Source organism: Halyomorpha halys, unplaced genomic scaffold (assembly GCF_000696795.3).
Source record: "Halyomorpha halys isolate HHAL.00 unplaced genomic scaffold, Hhal_1.1 Scaffold1028.1, whole genome shotgun sequence".
In the NCBI taxonomy this organism is placed as follows: domain Eukaryota; kingdom Metazoa; phylum Arthropoda; class Insecta; order Hemiptera; family Pentatomidae; genus Halyomorpha; species Halyomorpha halys.
In genome coordinates, this window is record NW_027115143.1 from 271,892 (window position 1) to 295,097 (window position 23,206).

At 30.6% G+C, this 23,206-nt stretch overlaps 1 protein-coding gene across 1 annotated transcript in view; it reads right to left on the reverse strand.

The window, feature by feature from the left end:
• LOC106687925 (runt-related transcription factor 2) overlaps positions 1-16,617 on the reverse strand; it is a 69,379-nt gene extending 52,762 nt beyond the window's left edge. Inside the window, exon 1 of the mRNA XM_014432095.2 lies at positions 16,260-16,617. Within this exon, the coding sequence (XP_014287581.1) occupies positions 16,260-16,566 (307 nt within the window). The 5' untranslated portion in view covers positions 16,567-16,617. The remainder of the gene's footprint in view (positions 1-16,259) is intronic.
• Between the last annotated feature and the right edge of the window lie 6,589 nt (positions 16,618-23,206).

Sequence of the window (23,206 nt, forward strand, 5' to 3'; positions counted from 1 at the left end):
ATATATTATCCGCACTCCCAACCATCTCCTTAATATTCATAAAAAAAAAAAAATTATGTAAAGAAAAAAATAACATGTACACAATTTAGGGCCTATTATAATATAGGTTTTGATTATCAGTCGCACAGAGGACCTTTATGTTTTAACTACCTATAGAGCATGGTAGTGGTTGAGGAATAACAGAATTAATATGACTATAATTAACCAATTAAGCAATAACAACTATGATGCCACAGCAACACCCCGAAGACCTCGAGATGACGCGACACAAGGAGGGATGGTAAAAAGCAGCGGTTCGAGGAGGACCACCGAGTCAGGGTTTGTCACCCCAACCCCCGCGGTCTGCCAAACCTCAAACCGCCCTGTCTCTTGTCAAACTACCCCATCCCCTCCTCCGGCCTCTTTGGATTTTTGCAGATTAACACCTTGTCTATAGTCTACTAACCGAATTGCTATAATCACCACAGCCAGCATCTTAACACCTTTCAAGAGATTTTAAACTCAGAATTATCATAACATGAGACCACAGTGCCAATATCCAACATGATTGAGTTTTATCCTGATTTTGAAACTATATTTTAGACAAATAAACTAAAATGAGTGATTTATTCAATATAAAGGATTAATAATTTACATCTCTATATTTTATAAAAATGTTTTTAGTGATCACCGTGTAATATTTTATTTTACATATGAGGTAGAATAATGGGAATGGGTCGTAAAAAATTGAGTTTAAGTGATAGAGAACCCTTTTTTTGAGAAAAAAAAATTAAAAATGTGTATAAAAGGCAGAAATTGCTAAAGAAGCATTGTTGAAAACTTACATCCTGAACATCTAAAAACAACAAAGTAATGACAACATTGAAAACTTAAGGCGTTTCTTCCCGGCCGGACCCGCCCCATTAAATACCCCAGGGAGCGAAGGTTCTACCACTTTTAAAATATCATATAATCCAATAAAAATAAATAACAGTTATAGAATTTGAGCAACGAGTAGTGCAATGAAATTACAAAATGTTATATTATTAACAAAATGATGGTTTGTCTGGCGTTAGGTAGACATGGGGTGCCCCCTAGTATATAAATATATTTAATTGATTATAACAAGACAAATTATTATCCCTTTCATTGCCTTTCCTTTTTTAGTAATATAGATTATAACAAAATATCTTATTACACACGTCTGTCATAAATTTCACGAAACTAAAGAGTTATATGTGAGTCCTGGAATAGTTAACAAAAGGTAGATATTAAAATCTTACATTATTTTTTCTCTATTGTGTCAAATGGATTTTTTGGTATCGAATCCGAATATTAAATTCCCTAACTCCTAGTCAAGGGAACTTGAAAATAAAAAAAATTAGAACTATTTGCTGTTGTTCACTTATACCTAAAATTCTAAACAATAAAAACGATCTACGCAAAATTAAAGTGGACACATTTTATGATGATTTAATGTTGAAGTTTCGGTCATAATGATTTTAGAAAAAAATTATAGAAGTTTTTTTCTCATCAAAGCTCATTTTAGGTTTGCCATATCGTCAGCCTAAAATTTTTGCTTATAACTGAAAAATTAAGCAGTTCTCAAAAATTACCATTCTATTCAAAATTCAAGTAGACAAAATTTTTTACAAAGTGGGTATATGATATTTCACACCATTCTGAATCGCCATTAGAGTGCCTACTAAGGCAATCTTTTCTGTTTGTCTTCTAACTGTTGAGTTGTGCCTAATTAACTTCATGTGTGTGAGACTAACTATTCACCTATGTCTAGATAAAACAAGGTAGTTATAAGGCAATTCTTTGCTATTTTCATTAAGAACCGAAAAATGACTCTTTCTTCAGAGTTATCTTAAGGCATCTCAGTTTGGCCATAAATAAAATATTATATTTTTATATTGTATGAAATTTCGTCCTCTTTAATTTCATGTACAATGTAATCCTTTGTGAAATGCTTACTTTCCTGGTTATAAGAGAAAAAAAGTAAAACAAGTTCTAATATATGAACCTCTAGTATGAACCTCTTCCAAGGTCTTGGATAGTATATTCAGGTTCCACATCCATTGAAGTAACTTTTTAAAATAAAATTAATAATCCAACGATTTTTTTTTAAATGAACAGAAGAGGGGTGCGGTCAATGAAGAACACAAACAAATAAAATCTTATTTATTAGTTCTAACGAATCGGCCCGAGTTTCAAGCCTTCATCAAGGCTGAGAACAAAAAACAAGACATCAACACACAGTGAAAAAGAATGAATTAGAGAATGATACAATCTAACAATATAGATACATAAACAGTGTTGAAAGGAAATATAGTCTAAGTCTTTCTACACTCTTCATGTAACTATATTGTTAGTTATTTTCTAACCATTGTGTGATTCCTTTTATTTATTATGGTTGTTGTCTTATTTTTTCTTAGCTCTGATGCAGGCTTGAAATTCTTGCCGAAACGTTGGCACTATTAAATAAATTTTTCCTTAGTGTGTTCTACTTGACCGCAGCTTTTCTTCGTTTACACATACCCACGGTCAGCTAATAATTCATGATCATTTTTAATTATTTTCTTAGCACGTTGCAGGTAGGCGGTTTAGCAATACAAAATGAATAGCAGGAAGAGAAATGACAGATATTTCAGCACAGTAAACAGTAAATAAAATCCGAGCCCCTATTTAAAGTATACGCTAAAAGGAAGGAAACAGATGCAAGGCTCGATTTGAACAAATTCAGTTTCCGACGGAACCTGCCCGTTCCAATCCCGATTTCCGTTACAAAGTACTTTCATATCCGGTTCGAAAAATTCTTCCGATGTCGGATCAAGTCAACAAATGTCGAATTCGTCCTCAACTACATTCAGGACCAATTCTACTTACTTTAAAATCAATATTTATTTAATAGTAAACAAACATATTTATTTAAATTAGTTGAAGTGAAAAAAATTTTCTTTTAAAAATTTCACATTATCTGTAAACAACGTTTCGAGACTATCGCCCCATTATTAGGCAATAACAATAATTTAAAAATTAAATACTAATGAGCTGTTATCTTAAAATTGTAGGTACTTTACCACCTAAATTATTTTATTTTTATAGAATTCTCTTAAAATTTAAGGATAATAATTTATTTAGAAAAGAAATAATATATCTAGAAAATGTTAGAATAAAATTTAATTTATCAAGCCACAATATAACAATAAATTTGGTAAACGTACATCAAACTATATCGTACCAGAAGAACTAAGAAATAAACCAAGCACAAAAAATAAATAAATAAATAATTAATTGGGTACTTTCTTACTTCTATGATTCCCAATTTTTTGGGATTCTATGTGTTCTAATTTTCTATGATTCCCGATTTTGATTCCCCAAATGGCCACATGTTTCTGTATTTTTTCTTAGCTCCCCATAATTTATTACAGTTACAATTAGCAACTTGTATTGTGCTTGGTAATAGTAATGTATAGTAGTGCTTAGTAATATTATTGGATCCTTATTGTATAATATTCAGTAGAGTAGATAATACACTTTTAGATATACGGAATGAACAGAGTCACCAAACTTTATCGAAAGCATTTTAAGATATATAAATACGAAAACATCTGTTAACACCAGTTCGAACATGAATGATAGATTCCGCTTTGTTATTTACATGCTACATACCGACTACTGTGCTTAAAGTATTCATCATTACCCAACATAAGCTCACCTAAATTTCATCGGACGCGAATAGACCCGCCAATGAAAACGAAATGAGCCCTATTCATTACCCCCTGACTGACTGCCTGAGGGAAATATCGACGACTAAGTGACTATCGATTCTGGCAGATTCTCTAAATCTGTTACAGTTAATGGACACTGATTCCGTTCCTATTTAATTAAATCCAGAACCAGAACTGAGGGGGGGGGGGGTAGGTTTGCAATGGAGGGGGCACAAATGGTAGGAGCCTACAAATGGTCGCACCAACACATTCCGCTAATTTCCCTATTATCGCGAATTCTCTCCTCTCAACTCTTTCAATTTAGCTCTGGTCACTTTTATCATTGGAATAGCTTTCCCGCAGCTGTTTCCGAATAGTTTTCTGTTTCGACATGAAACTGGTTGTAGGAGAAGTTTAGCAGAGCATGGTACAAATTATTATCAGTAGAGAAAATCCTGTTACAATTTTGTAAAAAAACTTTCCCCGCTTCGTCCTTGAAAGCATTGAACCTCATCTTTCACCTTGTCATCAGAACTTAATTGCATGAGGAGCAAATGTTCTTCAAACTTACAGGTAGGTATCGCTATGTGTCAAGTTCAGACAACAGGGAGGATGTATGACAATGTTACATTGAAACTGTTACAGACAAGGATGGTTTTAATGCGCGATTTGCAAGTGAGCGTTACGGAGAGCACTTGGTTTATTACAAAACATTCCTCTTTTCCCAGAAACCTGAATTTTGGAGAGCATTCTAAGTACTATCTTTAAATGTTCCGATGAAGACAGCCTTCATGGAACTAAAATTAATAAATGGTATTTTATTTTAAATTAGGATGAACTCATACCTGCAAATTATGTAAAATTAAATATGTACCGCTACAACCCATGAAGTGTCAGGAATGTAGTACTTTGCAAGGATATACTTTAACTAGACTTACGGTAGTGCAAGGAGGTGATTTGGTCAGAATCACCCTCGACTGCCTGATTTTTACCTAATTTATGTGGATGGGTGAACCCCGGTGGGCTCTCGAAACCACAGAGCTGACTCACGACAAAAATGAAACCGAAAATAATTATCTTCCACAACCGAAGACGAACCCGCGTCCTTGGAGTTAGTAGCGCAATGCCTTACTACTGAGCTACCCACTCTTACAAATTACATTATCGCCAATAACATTAAAACCAAATACATAGGTAGAGGGAAATGTTTAGAGCACATATTTGCCAATGTACGAAGGTACTCCCAAAAGTAAGATATACTATGTTTTTTTTCAAAATATAAATTCCGTTTAGTTTATCCACATTTATATCAGTTTGAATTATAGATAATTTTAATTTTTCTACACACCCGCCACTTCGCTTGATACATTTTGATGAAGCTGTGACATTTTCGGAATGACCATATCGAATCAGTTTCCCACCAAATCATTTAAATGCGAAAGCCTGAAATACGAACAAAATAGATAAAAAATGACCGAAATTCCATGTCAAATGACGAAAGTGCTATGTCTAAAAAAAAAAAAAAAGTATGAACTGAAGTTATTCCTGAATACTCGCCCATTAAAGAGAATTTAGGCTTATATAATACCTTATTATCTAAATAATCGTAATCGGAAGAGACATTAAAAAAAAGAAATAAAGAAATTTTCCCTTGATTCTTGACAAACATGCTATAATAAAAAAAAATATATAGCGTAAAATTCAAACTGAGTTTGAAGAACACTTGTCCCAAATGCGATTTCTGATGACAAGGTGAAAAATATGTCTAATGGTTTCAAGAAGGTGGTGGGGAACTAGCACACCGTTTTTAAAAATGCATCGTAAGAACTGACAATAATGTATAAAGTTGGACTAATGTTCAAAAATCATCACTGAAACAAATTTTATACAAACTACATGAAATTATAATTTTGAAAAACAAAGACCTTACACTTTTGATATTACCCTATTACGCTTACATACTTTTTCATAATTCGATCCTTTCTCATTGATAGATTATTTCAAGTAAACCACAATGGTTCCTATTCATCCCTCTATTCTCAATCCACTGGTGTTCCTCAAGGTCTCATCCTCTACACTTTCTATACAGCTGACATTCTACCAATCCTAACACTATCCTCACCACGACTGCGAGCACACATGTGTCATCGGCATAACATGTGTGCTCGCAGTTAATAATAATCCTTTAATTATATCACATATCATAGCCCTCGAAGAATGGTGCCGTAATTGGAGGATTAAAATAAATTCCAACAAATCCCATCAAATTAATTTTACACTTCGTCGTAAACCTACCTACTGCCCTACAGTTTCCTTTAATAATGTTGCTCTTAACCTTGTCGATCAAATCCGCTAACTTGGACAAACTACTAGCCTAGAACCCTCATACAAGACTGAAAAGACAGGAAACTGCATGTCGATTTTGAATATGACAGCTCTTACTAGACAAACGGTCTACACTTCCAATTCATTACAAAAGACTAATCTACATGACTGTAATAAGGCCAATCTGGACGTACGGAGTTGAGCTTTGGGGCTGCACTAACCCTTCGAATTTCTCTCGTATCAAATCCTTACAATCCAAAATCCTCAATGCTCCTTACTTTATGACAAATAAAATCATACATAAAAACCTTAATGTTCCATATGTAACCTATCTAACCCGAACCAAATATTATTTCTTCCATTATAAATTATCTAACCACACAAACCCGCTCGTTTTTAACCTTACATCCTCTTCCAATCCTCCGAGCCCCTAAAAAGAAGATGGCCACGAGACCTGCTAGTGTAAGAACGTCATTAGAGTGCCACCAATGGGTAGATCTCTACTAAGAACTAACCAAACCTGGGCAAAGGAGTGGAAATTTCAAAACAAAAATTCATAATGAGATATTTTTTATTAAATTTATTATTATTATCTTGGCTGATGTAGGAATAATATTCTAATTCGATCGATATTCTTTATGGAATACTGGACTTAAAAGGGACTTTGCCTGTTAGTAACAAAGCTGGAAGAAAGGGGTTGTGTTTTAGGGAGCTATTACATAAAGGCGGTGGTCTGGGCCCCTATTGACCGGCGGGCTAACCCTCAACCCTTTCTTTCCTTGGTCACCCTAACCCCTAACCCACCCCTTCCAATGAGGGGGTGAGTCAGTAATATTTCAACACCAAATGAATATAAACACTGTAAATTTCATATTATATCATTTTATTATTAAAATCGTACATTAGTCTAAGGAGTAATTGCTAAAACGAAATTATATTATATAATTTCAGCACCTTGTTTCAAATGATTCTCAGATTACACAGTTCATTATCGTCTCGCAAGAAAATGCGAAAAAATCATTATATTCTGGGAAAAAACTACTCTAAGAACAAATAAATGATTAGGCAAATATTAATGAAGCTTATAAATCAATTCTACCCAGGAAAGGTTCAATTTTTATCACATAAATATTTAATGATTTTTTTTTCTTCTTTTAGTTTTCATTACAGACGTCCCACGACTTTCACACAATTGGCTATTTCGCACATTTTTAAAGATTCAACTCTTTAATCCTTCCCAAGGGATTACAATGTTGTTCAGATCAAGAGAACAAAACAGTTCCATTCTTTCATTAGAGCGTGCGCCAATGTTTTGTGTGTTTTGCTAATTAATTTGTTTAAAATTTATAAACACAGTCAGAAACGGAAAAACTGCAGTGATGATATGAAAAAAAAAAGAAATTGAGGACTCATAAACTTCATACTATCGAGACAAAGATGGAAATAACTAAACCTTCTAAAAACGGTGAATCTTTTCAATCGTAAATTTTCACGGGGTAAACAGGTCTACGATATATTCAATTTTGAAAAAAAAAAAAAAAAAAAAAAAAAGAGTAAAATTAAGGAATCAGTCTTTGCAAATAAAGATGCTGCGAAATAATTTATTTCCTTAATATCCAAAATTCGTTTACATGGGGAATATTCTCCTCATCAAATATTCAATGTAAATGATACGAGTTTGTTTTGGGAAATAAAAATGCCTAATCGTACATTTGTTTGGAAAGGAGAATCAGTTACTCCTAGACATAAGCCTTCCAATAACTGATTGACATTACTCGGCGTAAACTTAGCTTGTGAGTTAAAATTGAAGTCATTGTTAGTTTACCAAGCAGAAAATTCCAGAGCATTCAAAGAGAAAAATAAAGTATATTTTCCGTTCATTTGAAAATCAAATAAAAATACGCATCTTGACAAATGTTTGACTATTATAGAACTATGTGATCCCACTGGCGAACGTATATCTCAAGTACGTAGGGCTATTGACACAGCATGTTCAGAAATTTTTATAGGTGTTATTCAACCAATACTTGACAACTTTATAAAGGAAACACCCGAAAGTACATTACACGCCTCTTTAACTTTATTATGCACACATATTGATAGATAAATACTTTAAAACACAATTTTTGTTGCATATTTTTTTTACACCGTTATACTTTTAAGCATTCAACCTTCGTACACACTTTCAGGAACCGATTATGTGTGAAAGTCGAGGGTCTACTGTATTTCCATAAATATTTACACTGCACCGATGTTTCGCAGGGTACGATGTGTCTTCAGCGTACTTATACAAATTTAAGTAATGTAATATTAATACAATAATTTAAAAAAAACCTATTTAACAGTTATTGTTTAAATATTAGTTAAAAAGATAATAAATTATCGTATTGTATATATTAATATGGTAGTACATTTTAAGACCGACGCGGTAAAACTGAAATTCTTTAATAACTTAAACTTATAATAAAATGAAAAGAGATATTGGTGTGGCAGTAAGGAAAGTAAAATGGAAAAATAAAATGCACAAAAATGAGAATTGATAAATCTGTGGAAGGCTCAGCAAAATGCAAACATTTAAAAGGTTTAGGTCCAAGATCAATTTGGTTTCAGTGAGGAGTTAGCTTATGGTTTCCCAAAATATTTTTTTTTAAATTGATGTAAAATTTATGGATTTTAGACATAGGGAAGAGAAAGAATATTATTCTCATAATAGAATAATTTATATACATTTTAACTAGTATTTAAATAATAATAATTAAATTGGTTTTATTATTATATTATTGTTGGATTGTTTATCAATTTTTTTGAAGAACACTGAAGACGGAAAGGACTCTGACACGTTGGTGTAGTATATTTTTTTTTAAAATAAAGAATAATTGTGGGGTTATTATTTACTGCGGAGTAGAAGTGAATTAGTTGATTGTTCCTTAAAAGTAAGTTCAACAGTTATTGTATTCAATATTTATTTTATGATAGAAAAGTAACATGGGTATAAATTAATATAAAAATGAAAATTACTAATGCATTAAGGAAAATGGAGATAAATAAATATACTAACGAGAAAATATTCAAAACAACTCTAATTAAATAATATTTCAACTATAGTGCAAAAAACAATTATTCAATTATATTAAATGCAATGAATCATTATCACTTCCGAATATAATTTTTATTACTTTTTTGCGTGTCTTTAAAAGTTAGGATTTGACTTTTACCTAGTTTCACATAATTCCAAACTTATATTATTTTATAAATATATCGGTTATTTTATAAAGATATTGTTTTTTTTGTATTCATAAAATTAAATATTCAAACAAATCAGTGAGTAAAAATATTATTCCTAAAAACAATATTATTCCTTATTCAGAATAAAAGAAAAGGAATAATGTTTTATACATTTTAAGTTAACTTTCGGTTAATAGAGAGCTAAAACGATATTTTATTGTTTAAAAGAAAAGAAAACGATTACACTAATAAAGGCAATTATAATTATAACGCGTAGAAAATATGAAAAATATGTTTACGAGTAAATATACAAAAAAAATCCTGACACTTTCTTAGTCACGTTATGGTTAATATTTAGCCTTTTTTTCCTTTTTTTTTTTTTTTTTTTACAGAAAATTCCTATTTATACGAATTTTAAAAATAATTTAATTTAAATAATTACGTTTAACAATACAGATTTTAATTTATCTCATACCAATATACATAATTTATAATAAATTATTTTAAACGTAAAATAGATATAGAAAGAACAGAACCTTGTTGATTTCCTATTTCTAAATACGTTTAGCACTGTTAGTTTATAATTTAATTAAATATTTAAACATTTTCTGAGATTGATTAATGTGTCATTGTTAGCGTACAATGCAATAGAAAATCACTGAGTAATAAGATATTATTACTAAAAATAAATAAAGGTCATTACAAATTTAAATATTAATTGGTAAGATAAGCAATGTAGTAAAAGGTAATTTATAAAATGATACATTTTATATTCGTTATATGGAATACACAAAAAAGAAAAATATTTTTTAATTAAAAAAAACAAACGAAAAATTATAACAAGTTGTGAATATTAACTTGATTCTCAGTTTTAATTCCATTAGATCTAGAGTAGCATGACTATATTATTGTTTATTTTTCACATTTAAATAATAATTTTTTATTGCAACAATAATTTCTTATTGTACCGCCTGTTAGATAATGAATAAAACTATCGATTGTTTGCAATATATCAATTCTTAAAATTTTTATAGCTATAAATAACCATGAATTTGGTTAAAGACTTTAATTTTATTTAAATATATTTTCATAAACTCATTTCGCTTGTAGTTTACTCTATTTTTATGTTCACTTTCTATTTTATTATATATTTATTGTCATTAATTTTACAGTTTTATATTTTTTTTTATTAAAGGTTTATGCGAAAAGTGTGGTAATTTGTGAGGACTGTTCAGTCTTTGTTTATATGACTTTAATATTTAATTTCAGAAACTATAAGATGGCCTCCCGGGAAATTAATTATATTATCTAAATTAAAATTAATAAATAATAATAAACCAATAAATGTGAAATAAATATGAAACTTTTAGTGAGAACAATCACAGAAACAGTCTAACGTGAGAGCTGGGGCATGAATGAACGTACTCTGGCAATGAAAAAAGAAGAGAAAAAAACGGGAACGAATGAAAAAAAAAACTGGCGGGACTGTGAATGAAAGCCGGTGCATATGAAAGAATATAGCGACTTGTTGATATCAGGGAGGCAGCTGTCATGCGCTTCCCGCCCCCGCGAAAAACTCCCGCGCTTTCCGTCAACTGGCGCCTTCAACGATCGGCTAAGTCGGCAGGTGTTCCTCAGCCATGGTAGGTTATATTAAAACGTTTAAATTTCATTATTATATGTTAAGTTCGTTATCAATAGTATTTAATGTGATAACGATAAAGTATAAAAAACATTAATATTATTTATTTTTGACGTTTTAGATTTAATTTATTTTTTAAATAATACAATAAAAAAAAATTATGTAAAATTTTTAAGCTGATTCTCTCAGTAATTCAAGGTGATAATAATTATAGTGTTCACAAAAAAATTTCAAACAGATAATTAATTGTTATAAAGGATTTTAATTTTTTTATAGACATTGACAGATTACAACACAAATTCTCCAAATTAATTAGCGTTAAATAACAAAAAATAAGTGGTCCTTTCTAACTACTGTCCACGATTATCACTTTACTCCATAACTTCACATTTTCCAGATTCGGTGAAGTGTTTGTGTATCATGTACTGCGGATAAAATTTTATTCCCTATATTAATAAATTTTGAGATCACTAAGTATTTAAAAAAAAAAAAACTATTTTTTTTTTTTTAATTTAATCTTGTTTAATATTTTTCCCTTGAAAGATCACAAGCATTTACGCTTGTAAACAATTATAACCACCAATTGTAACAGTATAACCACATGTAATTTAAAGCGAGGACAAATCATATGTTGGGTAGCCGCGGTATTAAACTCCACAAAGAAAACGTTTTTGCAATTTTTCACCATAGCAATTCATATCACAAATTTTTGTAATATGAAACTTTTTTAACCAATTGGATTAAAGTAAACAAGCAAGGAGTATAAAAAGCCCCATTTTATGGTACGTATTTTATGCTCTTATAGATAAATTTATTACGTTATTTATAGATCTTTGTATAGAATGTTTCTTTAATTTCAACTTTAATATACAAACAGTTTATTTTATTAAACCATTATTGAAATAAACATAATTTGATAAGCTGTCAAAACATCATGGCAACCTAAGAAATATTTAAAATAACTAAATGATATATATTTATTAAAGATAATTACACATTATCTCAATAAAGTCGAATTTGCTGAAAAATCGTACAACGTCTTACAAAAACCAAATTTTTCAAAAAACAAAATTGATCTCATAACCCTATGACGTCCTTATCACAAAAATTAAATAACATCAATTTTGGACTGTTTTGTTAAAACACTTTTTGATAACATCAGATTTGTCTCCTACAAAATCCTAATTCGAAAATAATTAATAGTAATTGTAATTGTAATCCTATTCTTCATAATTATCATGAATAAAACAAATTAAACTAATAGGAATATAACTTTACGTTTCATGAGAAAAATCTTCATATTCATTATAATAACAATGCATCTATTAAAATATTACTAAATCGGATAATATACAGATTGAGTTATTGAAATTGATCCAATAATTTAAAATGTGCAATATAAAATTTATGATTATTGTTATTATGATCCAAGCATTATCCTAAAGCATTATATCATTTAAATCCTAAATTGCTCGCAAAATATTAAATTTCAACTAAAATAAATTTTTTTTTTCTTGAAAGTAACTAAAAACACACTAACTGTCACAATAGTCTTCAATGTACAATGTCTGTTTAATTAATTTATCTAATAATTTTTATAGTTTGTTATATTAGTCAATAATTATAGTCCTAAATAATTATTTAAATATATATATAATTGTATGATATGCAAATGTTTAAAATAAGTGTTAATGAATTCTGTTATTATAATATTTTGTTAAAAATATATTAAAAACCTTTTTATCTCCAAAATAAAAGTCATGTTTTAAACAATTATCCAATGCGAATAACCGATTGAACATTTCAAGGATAATCTACATAAACATTCCATTACAACAGGTAAATACAAATATTATGAATTAGATGCTTAATTAGCATTATGACATTAATTAGTAATATATATTAATTAATAAAATTTAATGATCACTTCGAATAACATATATATTTTAGGTATATAGATATATTATATGGTACAGGAGGAATACTTTGAAAACCTAAATTCTAGACTTTTATAATCTTTGAAATTTGGGAAAATAATTTTGGTTTGTTGGTTTAACTAAGAAAATTAACATTCTTCGGATAAAATACAATTTTTTAAAGTATATTCTGAAAAGAATAAAAAAAAATTTGGGTCATATAGAAAAATTGAAAAAAAAGTCATATAAATCAAGAACATTTTTTTTATTTTAGGGTAAATAAGAAGTAATTTATCTAAATATTTCAAAAATATACCAGGATTATCAAATTTAGGATTACGAGGAATTAATACATTCGGAACTTCGTGCATAATTGGTTTGATTACCATAATTTCAAAGCCAAACCCATAATTATATCTTGTATTATATTTACCGTATAATTTGGAATGTCATTAAAATTAATAATTTTATGATTGTCAGTGTTTGGTTTTCGTAATAATCATAATTTATTCACCAAATAATAGAGACCTATCATGAGTATCTGTAATCAGTACTTATTTTTGTTAGTATTATATACTGATTTTTTTATTACAATAATTATTTTCGTACGGTAGAAAATAGAAGTAAATATTCTCTTTTAAATTACAAAACCAAGAAATAAAATTCAAATAGGATTGTACAAATGATAAGAGATACCTCAGTGATTTGATCTATATTATTAAAATTTGGACTGATCTTTTACAAAAATTACATTTGGTAAGAAACTAGTGAAAATTAAATTTTTAAAATTCAACAAATAATTTTATGATTAATTAATTAATCAAATTTTGATTTTAGATAGAAACTAAAGCCATTATCAGCTGCAATTGTTTGCTGCGTATCATTGTATATTTTGCAGTATATTTTTGTACTATATTACACTTGTATATTAAAATAAGAATTGGTTAATTTTTGAGGGGCAACAGTTTGATAAAACATGTCGTGTCAATTACAAAATGTTTTTAAAGCAAGGAACCATATCAGTCATGTAAACGATGAATGAATGAGTAATTTGATATAGTGTGTTTTGTTTTTAATATTAATCAGTATACAGGAAAAAGGTATATTTGAAATTGGTTTTGAAAGTCCTGAAAATTTGGATTTGAAATTAATAGGGAAGGTTGAAAATCGAGGTTTGTCGACTAACAAACAAATGAAAACTTTAAATATATAGATATTGAAACAGGACATATAAAATAAGTGGTTGTATTTATAGGTGAGAAGAAATGAGATATAAACTTGGAACAGGATTCTGGGTTTTCCAAATCTCATATTGCACAAACACCGAATGGTGTTTTTTTTTTCTTTTTGCTTACAATAAGAAGCAGATTTTGAATATTAATTGAATAGTTTAGTTTTATATTGTTAGTGTATAATAAGAGAGACATTTATTCAAATCGTTCAGACCTTTAAGGGAATATAATTAAATGTTCAAAGTAAGCTAACTAGATAGGTAGCATAGATTTGAATAATGGATCATTAGTTTCCACACAATCCACATTTAGAGGATGTAGAACACAATAGATATCAACAATATCGGGATCTTGTTTGCAATATGTTCAGTATTCAAAAGTAAAAATGATATCAATAAAAAAATGTGTGGTACTCATATTTTTATAAGGGCATTCAAAATTAAGAATTTTTCAAATAGATTTTATTTTTATGAAATTTTATTATAGCTTTCGAAATTAGCGAAAAAAAGCTGTTAATGGCTTTAATATGGATATTTTTGTTTTTCAAAATATTTAATGTGTATAAGTTTGCTCAAATGACCATCGAAGCAAATTTCCTGTTTCTGTGTAAGAGTGCTTTTTCTCGACTACTAGTAAACAATTTGATAACATGGTTAATCATATTTATGTTTATGTATTTGATAACATGGTTTATCATATTTATGTTTATGTATTTGATAACATGGTTTATCATATTTATGTTTATGTAAAAAAAAAATGGCAAATATCTCTACATTTGAGTATCAGTTACATGTTGTTCTAAATATTTATCAACTAACTTTGATGGTTTAGATGTTTTTGATTTTTGCATAAATGATTATTTGAAGAATAGTTCCATCTCCAAATAAATAAGAGATTGGTAACTCTTCAGGGGTACAGATCCCTACCGAAGCTTTTACCTACTTGGGCATTAACTTCTTTTTCTGTTCCGCCACAAAAATAAACGAGACTTGTATGTTTTTGGGAACAATAATGTGATATGATATGACAATTACAGGATTGGTTATATATTTAAAAGTTCAAACGTCGTTGCTTAAAAAAAGTTTGGGATGTTTGGATTTTAAAATAAATTATCTTTGGTGAAAGAATTAAATTTAGAAGTAAGGAGAAGGATTTTTTATTTGTTCTGCAAATACTTCATGTATTTTGAGATACTTGATGAGTACACTGAAGTAAATTTTCCGACTGGACATATCTTCAGTGTTCTTTAAAAATGGGGAATTCAACGAGTTGTTTATGTTAAAATTGATTTGTTGAATAATCATTTATGAAAATTAGTTTAACTATTTGAAACAAAACAGGAAATGTCCTATGTTTTCAGAAATATAAACATTTAAGAAATTTTCCTGATTATGTAAAATGAAACATATACATTTCAGAAATTTGTTGAAGTCTCCTTTTGTACATAATACAGATGACATGTCTTAATCAAACAAATTTCTAGAAAATTAAAAGAGTTTATTTTGAGGGACCAAGATTTGAAAAAATAGTGAAGATATGATAGGAGAATGGTATATACATTTGTGTGTTGTTTTAAACAACGCAATTTTTATGTTGTCAATTAAACAAATATTGATGTTTACGATTTTTATAAGATGTTTCGATTTGGGTATATATATGCTTAGGGAGAAGAGTATAGGGTGAGGATTACTGTGATTTTATAGAGTTTTTGTAAATAGAGTCAGGACCGAATAAGGTTTCTTCGTTGACAACTGCATGATTATGGGTTGTTTTGAGTTCAAATTATAAGAGCTTTGGGGGAAGAATTAAATTTTATTTTTTATTTAGGACATATTTAGTGTTGTTTGAGTTATACATCTACGAAAATTTACCTGCTTGGATACATTTGGAAAAATTTATTCAAAGGGATAAAAAATTAAGCAATGAGTGATGATAATTAATGTGCTGTTTTAAACTCAAAATTTTTGATGCCAATTGAAAAACGGTGATGATTAAGGATGTTTGAGGTTTTCATTTCAATATTAAAGTGTTTTGAATAAAGTGTATAAGGAGAGGATCACTGTGTTTTTTGAAGTATTTTAAGATGGTTTAGTAAGTACAGTCGTGTGTCAACCGAACCAGAGCCTTCCTTGCACAAATGCGACGCTCGCACAACTCTTTCTGGACGTTCACCTACAAGATCAAAAAGACATTTCTGCCCAGTAGGAGAACAGGACACACTCACCCCTGCCACTCCTTCCGACGAACCTGAGATCGTTGAACTTTGCCACTTGGTTCTTCATGACGGCCGTGGAGTTCCTCAGTTCGGCGCAGTAGTTCTCATCATTTCCCGCCCTCACTGTGACAACCGTCCCGTCCATCACCTCCCCCAGTGCTACCACCTTGAAGCCGACCGGCAAAGTCTTGTTGGACCTCCAATGACTCGGAAGACCGGTGCAGACGAAGTGCGGACTCCCCGTCCTGACGAGCTCGCCCGGATGCTCAGCCAAGAAATCGCCCAAAGCCCGTTCTGCCAAGATGTCGCTGGTCATCTTGACGTAGACCTCGGCGAGGGGCTCGGCCCCCTCGCTGCCGCCCGGGGTCAGGTGCATCTCTCAGCCCATCCGACGGCCGAGTGCCCCGCCCACACCCCCCACCACCGCCGCAGACACATGTTCCCCCACTCCTCGCTATTAATAGTCCCGCTATCCATCACCTTCTTTCCCGCCCTTCCGCCGTTTTTCCCGCCAGCTGTCCCATGTCACCGCCTTCATAATCTATTTACCGAGCGGCTCATTTCCACCACCGCCCGCCCTTTGACAAACAACTCTTCAATGGAGGGCTTTAATAGTCTCTTTTTTTACTCCTGTTGAATGACAACTTCGTATCATGACCTACTGTCATCGTTTAATCTGGAAAAATATACATTAGGCATATACTAACCACAATTTTCAAACCGAAATATCTGAGAAATGTCTGTGTTTGTTTTTTACTTAATCATTAATTTACTTACATAATTATTCTAAATATTTTAATTTATAAAAGTATTCAATAAGACTTCCACAACTATGTTTTACTTGATATACATTTTGATTAATTATTACAAACAATTAAAAATTTACTGTTTTTCGGAGCAACGCTGTCAGACCTTACTTACAAGGTCTGTAAAGTAAGGAAACTATTCAACTATTCAAGTTCTTATTAACCCGTTTTTGTATTTATTTCGATTTTTTTTTTATTTATTGATAACGAACAATTAGTTTAATATTTCAGGATTTTTCTAAATGTTTTAATTTACCTTTTGTTCAAAAAGAAATTTTCACTTGTTTTGTATTTTTTTCGTTCTATATTTTATTAATATATTAAATTTATTTTTATTTTTTAATATTCTCTATGTTGTTCAGAACGTTTCTGAATGATAAATTCAGAATAATTAGAATACTTCTGTATTTCTTAATTTCTACCTAGAGAACTTTATATGGATTGTATTTTTAGTTAATCATATTCTAAATAGTATTATTTTATTATCTTTGTACCATCTTTATCTTAACTTACACCAACTTTTATTTATAGTATTTTTTTTTTTTTGTTCACTAAGATTTTTCTATTCTTTTAAGCTCTGGGGTTGGCACTTGCCAATAACATAAATAAATCTCCCTATTATATAAAAATGTTTTTAGTGATCACCGTGTAATATTTTATTTTACATTTGAGGTGGAATAATAAAAATGGTTCGTTAAAAATTGAGTTTAACAGAGGAAGAACCTACTGAAGAAAAAAAAATAATGAAAGCTTAGAGCCTAAACAGTTAAAAAACCAATAAAGTATTTCAGGAAATATTGAAAAATTAATAGTTGGAATCTTTATCTCAGTAACCATGAGGGGCACAGATTTCTATTAGCGCTCAAATTAAAGCTAGTTTAAATGGGTTATAAAGTAGTTAATCACGTTTATCTTCGTAGGAGTAATAGCTTTCATAATATTTGCTAAAATAAATTAACAAAATATTGATATCTAGTTGTTCCGACTAATTTTTTTATTTTTAAAAAACTATAACTCTGAGACCATTGGATGTACAGATATCTGCAAGCACTCAAATTAAAGTCAATGTAACGTACTGTAAAATAGTTTATAACGTTTATCTTCGTAGGGGAAATATTTTTTATGATATTTGCATATGAATATGAATTTTGCACTGAAATTTAGTCCAAACTATAAATCACTAACGCTACGAAGATAAACGTCATAATCTATTTTATAGAACATTAAACTTGCTTTAATTTGAGTGCTAATAGATAGATATCTGTACGCCTTATTGTTCCTGAGATATAGATTTCACATAGTGAAAAATCAGTAGTTTTTCAGTACATTCTTTTAAAAAAAACTGTATCTCAAAAACTCTTTAATGTAAATAGCTCTCTTTAAACTCATATTTTAGTAAATTTACTGTATTTTAAATTATGTGTTATTAGGTTTTTTAATGTTGTAGTTACTTTTAACTATATGTAGCTCTGAATGAAAAATAATTTTTTAACATTACGAAACAGTCGCAATTTTTTATTCCCCCTAACTACACTTGGAAGACTCATCAATTATGACTTGTAATTATACATAGTTCCCATTGAAGTAGTAGAAAATTTGGGTGAAAGAACTGATTTTTTTCTCCTTTTGAACTCTTGTACTGTCAGTTCTTCAGACGGATATAGTACCTAAATTACGGTTAGTTTTCCGGATATCCCTTCATTACTTACAGGAAACTTAAGTAGCCAGAAAAACTTAATAACATACTTAAAAAAATTAATAGTTTACCTTTAAAACCAATGTGTACCCCAGCACATTACAAAATTTAAAGTACGCCCACTATAAAAAAATTACAACTCAAAAACTCCTTAAAATGTAGACCACTACAGAAGAAGGAAACAATGTGGAATCAAAATATATACTGGTATATGTATTCATGCTAAAAACAATACATTTCAGAAATAGGGGTTATGAAAAAATAACAATAATGCTTTATATTTTTTAAATTTTAAAGCATTCTGAAAAAATTATAAAGTTATCCAACAAAACTAGGATGTCTTCTGATTGACGTGTACATTTTTTTGTCTTTAAAGGGTGAAAAAAAGTATTGATTTTTTCTTTTAAAGTATAAAAAATAAATGTTTTAACCTATTTTTTGTTTAACTTATTAATTTATGTTAAACTTATTAATTACTTTTTGTCTTTATTATTATTGTTTTTATTGGAAGTTTCATCATTGGAGTATTCCTATTAATGTAATGTAATGTAGATTAGACATTGGAACATAGTAATGAGAGTGGGTAGAATAGACATAGGAAGAAGATAGTTGGCCGTATGAAGTAGATTAGAGGAAGAGAGTCCGGGTGGCGGTCGTTGGTTAACAATAAATAGTTTTTTGATAACTATTTTGATACTTGACCACCAACCGTATTGTATTCCTTCAATAGGATAGATATAGTTGAGAACAAAGTTTTAAAAAAATTTACAAAGGAACAAAACAAGTATTATATCTTAGTTATAAAAAAAGAACACTGAATTGTGAACAATATCTTATCAAAAATATTGTTAAAAGATATTGTTCTGATATTACTGATAGAGTTCCAGATTAAAAAAAATAATAGTATAAAGTACATGTAAATATGCTAAAAATAAAATACACCTATTTGGGATAAAAAATTAAATGTAAAATTTTATATCCTTCATGAGGGACAAATAGAAGATATTAACATAACAGTTTATATTATTGAGTCTCTCTTTGATTGTCAAGATAGATTTACGCTAGCCTTAGATTTTATATACAAACAACAGTATTGAAATAAGAGTTTAGATTATACTTCAAAGCTGGTTTTAATATAAACCACTTAAACACCAGTCTGAGAAAACGAGGAAGAAATAAAATATTCTAAACCAATGTTCAAACGACATAAAAGTGGATCAGAAAAGAAACAGCTATATAAATGCCTTATCATGTCTTTGTTTATCGTACACATAAACCTGTCAAGATTTGATCATCAGGTTTTAAAAGAAAAAAAAAGGAATGAGCGAAATATTTAAAGGTTATTGAGCAGGATCCACACGTTTTCCTCTAGCCGAAAATCCAAGAAAAGTAACAAACCTCGGTATCCACAAGCTTGCGTGTTCCCAAGAGGAAAATTCCAAAAAATTTATTGTGTAACGAACAATTTTTTTTTCTATAAGATAACGAGATTCCCCAAATGAAAGACACTATGACATTTTTAATGGATTCCCTCAAACAAAAATAAACTATTCCATCCATTGGGAATTGAGATAGCAGCTTTTGAAATACAACAAAGACTCGATTAATAGGGAAATCAAAATTTATATTCCTAGCTGTAATAGAGAATTTATAACTTGAAAAGTGAACTTTGACGCAAAATAAAATGCTTACAAAAAGTCTACAATTTACAAAAAAAAAACAGACAAAATTACTTTAAATATCTGAAAGAACAAGTTGGATCAAAACGAAGTTGACATTTATTGTATTTGGTGTTTCTGGTACCTTCGGCTCGAAATATATGTGTGGACAAACGTTTTATACCATGAAAAAATATTTAAAATGAAATGAGAAACCAAATGACCGATAAGAACATGAATTTCTATAAAACTCTATAAGAAAATGCAAGCATATTATCCCATTAAGTAAAATTCAAAATAATTTGCTTTAAAAATGTTTTTATTGATGATAGAAATTTTTATTCTGTAACACTGCCCAAATTCATCGTGTTGCTAAAGCACACAGCAAACTTATCAATCCATGATGATTGAACACCATATATTAACAATGATACAAAATATTTTTTTTCCTTTTTCTTTATTCAAACTATACTAAATTATAAACTAAATACAATATATTTAAAATATTATATTTTGTTATTTTGTCCCCCGTCTTCTCATACAAAGTTATATTATATTTTTTATAGTTATATTATTATTCCTAATTCATTTTTCTTTTTCTTTTTTTTTTTTTTGTCCTCAATGCTGAGTGCCATGGAACACCGAAACCTAGCTATCCTCATCCTCTTAGATTTCTTCACAGCATTTGACACAGTTGACCACAACATCCTTCTTACCAATCTACAAAATCTTCCTCTATCCAACAGTGCTTTGCACTGGTTGAAATCCATCATTTCTGATTATTCCCAGTACGTAGTGGTTCCTGACAAACCTCCATCAATGACTCGACCCCTCACCTGTAATGTCCTTCAGGGTTTATCGCAATCCCCCACACTTTTCACTATCTACATCAATAGTCTTCCTATCCTTATCAAACATTCTCAATACCATTTGTACGCTGATGATTTCCAAATTTACCTTTCCTTACCACCTTCTGACCTATTGGTTGCCACGGAGAAGCTTCAAGAAGAATTGAATCGAATTAGTCACTGGGCACAAGAAAACAAGCTTAAGTTGAATGCAGAAAAGACTAAGATAATCGTAATAGGATCCAATCACCTCTTGACAACTATTACTCATATTCCAACCTGATTCCTAAACAACAATCCAATACAATTCTATCCATACCTTAAAAACCTTGGTGTCACTATAGACCTAAGTCTGTAGTCTCTTCTGGAAAAAACAAGTCTCCCGTATTTCCCGTCGTACGTTCTCCACCTTAAAGCATTTAAATTATCTTCATCACCTATTTCCTTTTGAAACCCTTAGGCTCCTGGTTACTTGCTTATCATCCCCCCACTTTGATTATTGCTGTGTGATTTACAGGGGTGTCTCTGGAGGCCTCGAAGCAAAATTAAAATGGTTAAATAATTGCTTTGTACGGTGAATCTTTGGAGTCCCCAGGGACTCTTCAGTCACCCAATTTTATGAACAGTTAAATAGGCTTTACCCCTCCTTCCGTCGTAAATATTCTCTTGCTTCCTTCCCCTACAAGTTATCTAATCCCGCCGGCCATCGTACATCTCTGATATCCTTCAATTTAAATCCGCAGTGCATTCCCGCAATACCCTCTCACGGCCTTCAGACTTATATGTAAATGCCCATCGAACCGCAGCCTTTGGTAGATCTTTCCTAAAGAGGAACACATGCCCCTTCTCTATGATATTCTATTCCCTCCTTTATTCGTAGTTCTAATACCCTTCCAATCTTTATATCCCATATCTTCGACTTCCTTTTGTCCACCTAATTCCGGAAGAATAACAATTGAAAGTTTCAAATAAGGTTTATATTTATTCTATATTTAATGTTTCAGATTATCGTTTATACGTGAATACGTATATTAGCTGAAATTGTGCCTTTTTATTTATTATTTATAGTTTAATTGTATTTGTTTTTTTATCTTTTTTATTTATTATCAGAAGTGTTAGTCATCTTATGATTTATGATATGAGCAATGGTGCAACCAATGGCGGATAAAAGTCAATGAATCGAAATGCACCCATGTGACTTTCACTCTCCGCCGCAGCTTCTGTACACCTGTTACTCTTAATAATATTACTCTACCCAGATCCGACACAGTGCGATACCTTGGATCCGTTTTAGACAAAAGACTCACCTGGAACCAGCATACTAGACTTAAAAGACAATTACTCAACAGACGATTCAGCCAACTATACCGACTGCTCAGATGGACCTCTCATCTCTCACTATAAAACAAGCTACTAATTTATAAGACTATACTCCGACCTATCTGGACCTAGGGACTTGAACTTTGGGGAACAGCTAAACCGTCGAACATCAAACGTGTCCAATCCAAAATCCTTAGAACCATAGTTAATGCACTCTATTACGTTTCCAACAGAACACTACACCATGACCTGCATCCCTTTTGACCTCATACCCACCAAATTCTCAAAATTCTATATAAATCTTTCCAACCATCCTAATCCTTCGGTTCAAACCTTATCTAGTTCCACCCATCGCTGCAGCCCACCTAGAAGGTTGAAACGGCAGTGGCCCAGAGACTTATTGTAAAATAAAAATGGACAATTGGATTTCTGGCAATGGTCAGATTCTCCACTCAAGCTGAGTGTTTGCGGCTTTAGCGCACTTTCTCAGCCTCCACAAGCTCACTACCCGTGATGCGGTGAGGGGGATGCGCTGGGATCTTTTGAGCTCTGCTCTACCCCTCACACGAGTGGGCTCAGGGATCCTCAGGTCGATTGTGTAAATATTGTATATAAGAGTGTCAATGTG